At 34.2% G+C, this 9269-nt stretch overlaps 2 protein-coding genes and 1 long non-coding RNA gene across 3 annotated transcripts; 2 read left to right on the plus strand and 1 right to left on the minus strand.

Moving 5' to 3' along the window:
• On the plus strand, positions 323–4853 carry LOC109354422 (protein unc-50 homolog). Its single transcript, XM_019596912.1, has 11 exons — positions 323–443; positions 486–643; positions 1423–1490; positions 1761–1786; positions 2596–2686; positions 3032–3127; positions 3236–3304; positions 3500–3558; positions 3657–3779; positions 4313–4384; positions 4464–4853. The coding sequence occupies exons 2-11, from the start codon at positions 539–541 to the stop codon at positions 4526–4528; spliced, it is 774 nt and encodes a 257-aa protein (XP_019452457.1). The 5' UTR covers positions 323–443; positions 486–538; the 3' UTR covers positions 4529–4853.
• On the minus strand, positions 6484–9036 carry LOC109354421 (probable cinnamyl alcohol dehydrogenase). The gene is made up of 5 exons (XM_019596911.1): positions 8847–9036; positions 8628–8741; positions 8206–8433; positions 7444–7883; positions 6484–6967 (listed from the first exon to the last, which is right to left on the minus strand). The coding sequence occupies exons 1-5, from the start codon at positions 8933–8935 to the stop codon at positions 6765–6767; spliced, it is 1074 nt and encodes a 357-aa protein (XP_019452456.1). The 5' UTR covers positions 8936–9036; the 3' UTR covers positions 6484–6764.
• Positions 6964–7416, plus strand: LOC109354425. Its single transcript, XR_002108548.1, has 2 exons — positions 6964–7066; positions 7103–7416. It is a non-coding gene; the product is annotated as an uncharacterized LOC109354425 (long non-coding RNA).

A 9269-nucleotide genomic window follows, 5' to 3' on the forward strand; every position in this document is an offset into this window, starting at 1 on the left:
ATGGGGCAAGTTATTTTATGTTTCCCTTTATATTAGTAGTTATTTTATCTTTCCCTTTTATATTAGTATATATACTCCAACTTTTTACTTTTGATTTAATTATACATATAACACTTTTTAGAAAGTTATATTGACATTCTCTGTTGGGAAGCTGCCATAATTACATCTATATTTTTTTATAGGATAAATAAGTGTAGGTTTTTAAAGAAGAGGTAAGTTAATACTAAAGAGAAAAACAAAACACAAACCAAACATATTTTTTATACTCTTTTGAACCAAACGGATGATTATTTAGAAGTTGTACCCGGCCCAGTTTCGTTATTTACCTTTTAGTCCTTGGCAATCTCATCTGGCATCTGGGTCTGGGTCTCTGAGTCTGAGCTCCCGGAAAGAGAGAGAAAGATCGCATTCACAATCGGAAAAGAAAATAGAGAGAAGGAAAAATCGAAGATCGTTTCCTTCTTGTACTGAAACAGGTGAAGGAATAAGATTCAGAATTCTTTCTGTAAAGGAGTGAGCATATCAAATCAAATCAAAGATGTTACCCACAACCTCTAAACCACGTTCTTCTTCCTCTGCTTCATCTTCTTCTTCATCTCGACCTAATCCTACGTGGCTTCCATACCTCCGTCGAATCATCAAGGTTCCGATCTCCACCTTCTTCATTTTTACATTTTCTTTCATCTTATTCCATTTTCCTACTCCAAGATCCAATTTATCATATTATTTTTTACCCTAATTAGTTTTGAGAAGAAGAAAAATTTAACTCTCGTAATTGTTAGGACTCTCTCTACCCCCAGAACTGGTTCATGGCCATGTAAATAAGTTTGTACTTTAGAGTTTATAATGCATGAAATGTAGATCAAGTTATGACGTAATTCATTAATTGAGTGTAATGATCTCAACAATTCATAATGTTCAATGAGAGATTGGCGCTTTTTAAGTCAAATGTATGTTAGAGGAGCCTCGCTTGTTAGAATAGGTTAAATTCCATGAGTTTTTATTGCTTATAATGCTCACGGTTGCTTCAATTCTAAATTATGTTCGTGTAAAAATTGGATTTTAGAGTTCTGATTTTGATGTGTCATGACTCATGAGTGCCCCAATGAAGCAGGTTTTTGCAGAATAATCTTATGGATCCCCCATGCTTTCTATTTTTGTTGTTGGGTGGTGTGTTGTTCGTCTAATAAGAGAAACCAATGGCAATTTGTTTCAATTTTACAAGGCAATATTTCTGACAGGACACGTTTATAAGAAAAATTGAAATGAAAAGTTGATACGAATGATTCTATTTTAGTCTGATGCTTCCTGTGTTGTTATGAGTAAACCATCATAGTTGTCAATTTATTTGTATATCATTTGTTTGTTATTTTTTAAGTTCATATAATTACTTCATTCTGCAATTTTATTATTCATGTGTAGTGGCAACAAATGGATGTTGAATATACTTTTTGGCAAATGCTTCACTTGTGTACCTCACCAAAAGTTGTGTAAGTATTTAAAAGTCATCTTCTGTCCTTCCCCTTTTAATAGCTAAAATCACATTTTGTTATCATGATTTGATGCAAAAATAGAACGAGCCCTTGTTTTTTGGACAAGTTGTGCCAGTGCACGCACTGCCATCCTTTTCCTGTTAGCTATTTGTCAAGTTTCTACTTTCTACTCACCCCCTTTGTTTTTTATATGTTTTGAATTCTGAATTATCTCTTTTGTTGATTGCTTCTTGGTGCACTTGATACGGAACTATATAATTGGTGCAGCTATCAGCATACTAAATATCACAAACGTAAGTCTACTGCTCATGATTAATGAATATCTTTCTTGTTTTGATTTATTGGCATGTATTTGTAAACTTAGCCAGCCTATGTTGCTTAGCCAGATTTTGTTTTACCAGACTATGTTGCTTAGCCAACCTTTGTTTTGCAACAATTCATTTTACTTTGAATTAGTCAGATGCATTTGACACATGTTCTAGAGACAATAAATAGATTTTATCTTCCCTAAACTCTTAATCAAAGTATCTCACATGCATTATCAGGTCTGAAATGCATTTAGCGGTAGCTGATAAATGATGCTGTTGATATCAATTATTGATCTTATGTAATATGTATACATAGCTGAAATTCCGTTTTTTATTTTTTAATTGATTTCACTTACTTGGACTAGCAATGTTTCTGTTCAAGGAAGTTATGAGCATTGTTCATCAACAGATATGCATCACAACAAACTAATTCGTCCTGGTTACTCATGCCTGTCTTAAATTTTATGAATGCATCTTAGCAATTTGGTATGTTTAAGTTTCTTATAAACGATTGACAAACACAACCAGTAATTGGATTAAATTAAAAGTTTTACAGTTCACCTTTCTTTCAAGAAAAGATACTTTTAAACTTTGGAGTTGAAGTGTTTCATAGAATGAGCCCTGAAGAACTTGGCTGATTAGGCTTGCACGTCAACTTAGTTTGGTGATTCATGATTGTGCAAATGTGTATCAGGAAAGAAAAGGAGCTGTAGTTTTTATCATATGTTTAATTAATACCTTTGTTTTACCAAAGGAAGAAACTTCATTCAGTGGTTTCAATATTTTTTTATCAGAAACCAAGAATCAATGGGCACGTGACGACCCTGCTTTTGTTGTGATCTGCAGCCTTCTTTTGACTGTTGCAACTTTGGCTTATTGTGCAGCGTAAGTTTCTCTTACATTTTGATGGTGGTGGGTCCTCATAATTAGGCAACTACTTAAAAATTAACTATTACTTTTGTTATTCAAAATTAATTAGTGTAAGTCCTTGTATTTCATCTGTTTTGCCAGAGGGTCACCATTTTGAAAACTTCCCTCAAACATAGGCTCTTGAGCCAATATTTTGCTTTATATTTTGAAATGTATGAATTTGATTATATCATGAACAATTGTTTTAACGTGATTGAATTATTTAGAATTTTATTTTGTTTAGAACTTTTTATTATTTGCTACCTTTCTGAGTTCTTTAAGGGTTCCTCTGAGCCTCTGTATTTTTCCATTCATTGTCAGGTATGACCATAGTACTGCACATGCATTTTTTGTATTCTTCTCAGTGTTGCTTTTCCACTTCTTACTGGCTGGGGTATTTCTGGCAACCTTTTGTTGGTAAGGCTATTTGCAATAGTAAATATTTCATTTGTTTATTTATTTATTTAAATCACTTGATCTTGGTCCCAAAGTTGGTGTATATTTTTGACCCCATGCAATCTCCAGGTTCCTAACCAATTCTTATCTTCGAGAAGAGGCTCCGAACAGCTATGTGGTTGAACAGCGTGTTGAATGGTATGTTAGAAGAATTTAGCTGTTCTCAACTTCAATTCTGAGACCATGTCCTAATCTTGGTGAAATATTAATTTCAAAATGCTTCTTTAAAATGTTTGACTGTTGATTAATGAGGAGTTTAGTTGATCACCTGTCTTAGAATTTTACTGATTATTTCTCACTATCTGATTTTTTCTTTTTCTTTTTCCATGGTAGGATGTACGCATTTGATGTGCACTGCAACTCTTTCTTCCCAATGTTTGTTTTGCTATATGGTAATTTCTGACCCCTTGGTTAGTGTAGATTATCTTATACTGTTAGCAGCTAATGATTACTTGTATTTGTGTGTCACTGATGTGCGGTCTTTTGGCAGTGATCCATTATTTCCTGTCCCCTCTATTGTTGGCTCATGGTTTCATTCCAGTATTGCTGTCAAATCTACTATTCATGGTGGGCGCTTCATACTATCATTATCTAAATTTCTTAGGTTATGATGGTAAGTCTCTCTCAATCTCTCTTTTTTTAATGCATAGCTTGTTGATTATTTTAGAAGAGTTTTCATCAAGTATGGTTGCTAGACAATTACTGTGCTTTCTTGCATATTTTTGTTACAGAATGCCTTTCATGTTGTGAAAATGACTTGCTAGGTGATAATTTTGTTGGATCGTTTTGTTTTAGTTCAGTCTTGTGCTGAATTTATTTTGTGCTAATATTAAAGATGGGTGATTCATTCAGATCAATTAACAGTCAGTTAAATGACTTGGAAACTTAATCTGCTCTTTTTGAACCTGGGGGTTACCCTTTCCTGTGTTTTTTACTGTAAAATCCATTTGCATGATGTTGAAGAGAAATATGTACTTAGGTCTGTCAGATGTGCTGGTCAACATGGTGAATAAATGGATGTTAGAATGTGTTTTTTTGTTTCAATCAAACTTGCTTCCCCATTGTATATAACTCTGTAATTGAAGGTTTTTCTTTTGAATTTGTGTTGATAATGCTGAATTCATTGTTTGACATCTCTGGCTGTAGTTCTTCCCTTCTTGGAGAGGACCACCTTTTTCCTGTACCCAATCGGTGTCGTAATTGTCCTTTCTCCTATTTGTAAGTATTGAGTGTGCCAGCCATTTTGTTTTTTCAATGTGATTTAATATTGCATCTGAACTAAATTTCTGGCTTGCAGTGATTTTGAGTGGCTTCAACCCTTCTAGGTACTTTATGAACATGTACTTCAGTCGACATATATGATCGTTCTGCCTAAAACTTTTGACCTGTCAGTGTCGTAGACATTATAGAGTATTCAGAGTTTACAACATGAGAAAGCTTTGATGAATGTTTGACTGTTTGTTTGAAGAATGCTATGGCCAGATATTGCCTTATTTTAGGCCTTGAACCACTATCAATGGAAGTTGGAGTGTAGTAAGTCAGGGTAGCCAGTGTATTTTTTTAGTTATTAAATAGAATATTTGATCAAATGAATATACTCATTGTAATGAATTTTCTTTGTTAATCCGGCATCTTTCCTCTCAACAATGAATAGTTTTCTATTGAATATATTATTTCATGAGGCTAAGGACTTGCTGTTCAAACATAGCCACCCTTAACCATAAATTTGTCTCCTTCAGTTTGGTTAAATTGTTTGGGTGGTAGTCATTAGATGCTGATATGGTAGAAGCTGAATTTGGACCTTGAAATACTGAAGTCCCAAACTCCTTCATATCACTAAGAGTGTCAGAAGCAATTAATCATGGTCAAGTGTGGGGGTTTTGGGTTCATGATCTGTCTGCGCATGTCTTGAATTAAAATACTGAAATTTAAAAATTATATGTACGGGAGAATCTGTGTCACTCTATGTATCATAACTTTGTGATTGATTGAAACAAAAAAAATTGATAATTTGAAAGAAAATAGTTGTTGACCAATCACTAAGTTGTTGCAACGGCTGATTTTCTCCCATTATTAAGTATCAAGGACAACGATGGAATTAGAATATGAAGCTAAAAGCAAAGTAGCCTTGTTGCCCAAGCTTGATATATTGGTAAAGGGGTTGTTCATGGGATCTTGACTTGTTACCGAACACTATACATCTCAATGCCACAAAGTCACGCCTCGTCAACTACAATGATGATGCCCACGTAAACAATTTGAGATGGAAAGATCCAAGTCTGATTCACTGATAACAAATGTGTCACTGATTTTATCCTAACCTTAGGCATCATTGCTTTTCTGTTGTATCAACTAATTTTAGCTATAAAAATATCATTAAATAACGAATGGGTTATATAGTAACAATTATATCAAAGATGTGTACAATTTTAATGTCACCTACCATAGAACTTGCACTAAACCATGATTCTCCCTTCATTTCTTACACAATCGGTCACTACTCTATATACCATAAGAAACCCGACTATCCTTGATTCTATCGTCCATATTGCTTTCTGTGACTTCATCACAATCCCTTGTAACATGCGGTTAATTTTTTTTAGTAGTAAGGCTTAAATTAAAAAGATGCAACCCAAGCATTCTCTCAAGCAATCAATAGACTAAAGCAATTCAGTGAGACTATATATGATTTGTATTAACTTTCTTATGCAAAATCTAAAATTAAAACTATATAAGATGAAAACTTCACTCAGTTAAGTTATTACATCAAATTGTTTAACAAAAATAAAAAAAACGAAGAACCTTACCATCATGAGGAGAAAACCGCCCATTCTGCCATTAAGTGGTGGGGAGACCACAGCCACTATGCTTCGGTAACATGTGGTGAAGCAACTTCCATGCATAGTTCAATTCAGTATATGATTTGTCACTTTTTACATTAACTCTTCTTTATCCGGTATACGGTTGGTAAATTTGGTAAGTTCGATGCGAGAATTATGTAACCATGTATTATAATGTATGACTCATTACTTGAAAATAAAAAATAAATATGATTTTCGTTATCAAACAGAATCTTTAAGGATTTTCAATCTCATCCAGATATCGCCAAGTTCAATCAGCCGGATGCGTTGTGGCTTATAGTAACTACTAACTATTGTCATTGCTTGACTTAGGTCTTAGGATGACGTGTAAATAAGAATTTATGCACTCTTATCCTTTATAACTGTGAAGAATGTCCCACTGAAAGCAATACTTGGATAAGTAGGTGTATGGCTCACAATATGTTTCATTTTCAAAGATTAGGTAAAAGGCAGTGATTCAACAAAGCAAGATCACATTCACATTCACACCCACATTTTTATTTTGGTGAGAAAATCCACACTTAATCATTGAAATTGCAATCTTACACAAAGTTTGGTATTCTCTTGCTTTCAATGCAAATTTGGTATAACAAATTTGCTCAATAAAGTAAACAAAACCAAAACAGAGAAAAAAATACAATAAAACAAAACTTAAGTGGGGTATAATAGCATTATAAGGCCTTAATTAATTTATCCAGATTCTTCATAATATTGGTATGTCTCATGTTTGGATAATTTCAATTGTCAAATTTGCTGCCTTTAACATCCACAACAAACCTATATCTCACATCATTCTTCTCCAACCTTTCAAGTGCTTTGTTAATGTAATCTATGTTTACCACTTCAATCATGGAACTTAGACCCTTCTCTTTCCAGAACTCTAGCATTTCCTCAGTTTCCTTTATGCTCCCAATGAAGCTTCCTGTGATTGACTTTCTCCCTACATACACCAACACAGATCATTGAAATTGCATAGTGAAAAAATCATTGAGTAAATTAGCAACTTAATCATGGCAATTATTCTTCACTTGCAAATTACGTGTATGTCTAACTTTACAGAACTCATGTCAAATAGTTAAGGATTAATTGTTTTTTTATTGTATAAAGTTAAAGCTAACTTATACATTAATTAAATTTGAAGACTTTGCAAGTGGAGAATAATTTCATTAGCCAAAAGTTGTTAATTTACTAAGAAGTGATAGGTGTATACTTTGTACCAAAAAACATGTAACAAGTATCAGATTTGGCTCCCTCAATTGTTCTTCTTCTTTAATATAGACACAAAATTGTAACATAACTTCAAATTTTAGCAGAGAATATGAAAAATCAGGCCAAGAAAAATGTTCGGGGCTAACAAATTAGGCCAAAAAATGAATATACCCAAGTTTGCAAAGGATGAAAAAGAGGGTGGCTTACCTAGCATGACCATGGGGCTAACAAATTGAAGAGGGGTGTTTATGACACCCATCAAGATCAATTTCCCATCAACTTTGAGCAAGGAAAGATAAGGCTCAAGAGGGTGACCAACAGGCACAGTGTCAATAATATAATCAAGTGAATTAGCAGCTCCTTGCATGCTAGTGTCATCTGAGCTAACCAGATATGCATCAGCTCCAAGGTGCTCAAGTGCCTCTTTTTTCTTCTTATCAGATGAGCTTATAACAGTGACATGGTGACCAAATGCCTTAGCTATCTTCACACCCATGTGTCCTACACCCCCAAGTCCCAATATTCCACCCCTTAGCCCACTATTTTTCAGGCCAAAGTGTGCCAGTGGACTATACACAGTCACACCAGCACACAATAATGGTGCAACTTGATCTGAATCCAAACCCTCTGGTATTTTCACAACAAACTTGGTACCACCATATACATAATCAAATTTTATTTAAAAATAAAATGATCTTGCTGCAAAATGCTTCAAATTGTTCAAACAGGGAGAAAACTTGTGTTCCTATTGTTCAAGTGTTTGTGATGTTGTTTCCCAATAAGATGGCATGTTTTTGTTACAGGATTTGTGTTGTTGTTTCCCAATAATAAAACTTGTGTGGCAACACATATCATACTATAATTTGAAAACAACATTACAAACACTCAAGGAACAACCTCCAGTGTTTTTCACTAGAGTTGGCATAAAGTACTTTAATTTGAAGCAAGTAATGAAAATTGAGTTATTACTTCTGCTCAACAACCATGGTTTCAGCAAAGCCACCCTGTGTTGGTTTTCCATCAGTATAAACATCATTGTAAGACCAGATTTTCTTGCTGCAATATTGTTCAATATCTGATTGACAAGCCTGGCAACTTTTGCAGCACCCAACAAGAAGTCCAGCTCCAACTCTCTCTCCCACTTTAAACCTAGTCACATCTGAACCCACCTCTAGTACCTCACCAACCACCTCATGCCTATTGGAATAATCATCAGATACAACAATTGAAACACATAAATAGAAATATATATACATATATATAAACACATACTAGTATATATACACATCTACAAGTATAAAAGGTTACATATTGGATAGTGTATAACGACCATGTGATTCATGGATGATAAAAATAAAGAGAAAAATAATAAATAAATGGAGTGTACGTACCCAGGGACCATAGGATAGGTCGACATGCCAAGATCATTTTTAATTTGATGTAGATCAGAATGGCAAACTCCACAGTAGTGAACTTTAATGTAGACATCATCTGGACCTGTGTTTCTGCATGGTTATGATATAACACACAATTTAGCACACATGGTCATAGTAATATTGAAAAACTGAATGAGGTATAGAAGTAAAAAGATAAAAAAATGAGACCATGACCTGAGATTGAAGGTGTATGGGGAGAGAATTCCTGAAGGGTCTCTTGCTGCCCATCCAACTGTAGTTTTTTCTGCCTCAAGACTACCCATGTTGTGTTGTTTTTTTTGGAAAGGAAGGGTGAACTGAATATAAGAAGGGAAAGAGTAGCGAGTGTTGAATGGCCTTGATTGGTTAGTGCCTTAGTGGGGTGTGTCCTATATAAAGGGAGTCATAAGAGAGTAGTTGAGTTTTTTGCTTTAAGTTTTAAGTATATGAGTGTGCATTTTACTTTTTCTTTAGTTTTTTCAAGTATATTTGTTCTGTTAGTTACTAGAGATGATTCTTACTCAAATTGAGGGGGCAAAGATGGACATTAGAATGATTTTTTTTGGGTCTAAAAAGGTAAAGGGATACAGACATCTCAACAAGGAGCATGGGGTCGTT

Source organism: Lupinus angustifolius, chromosome LG08 (assembly GCF_001865875.1).
Source record: "Lupinus angustifolius cultivar Tanjil chromosome LG08, LupAngTanjil_v1.0, whole genome shotgun sequence".
Taxonomy (NCBI): domain Eukaryota; kingdom Viridiplantae; phylum Streptophyta; class Magnoliopsida; order Fabales; family Fabaceae; genus Lupinus; species Lupinus angustifolius.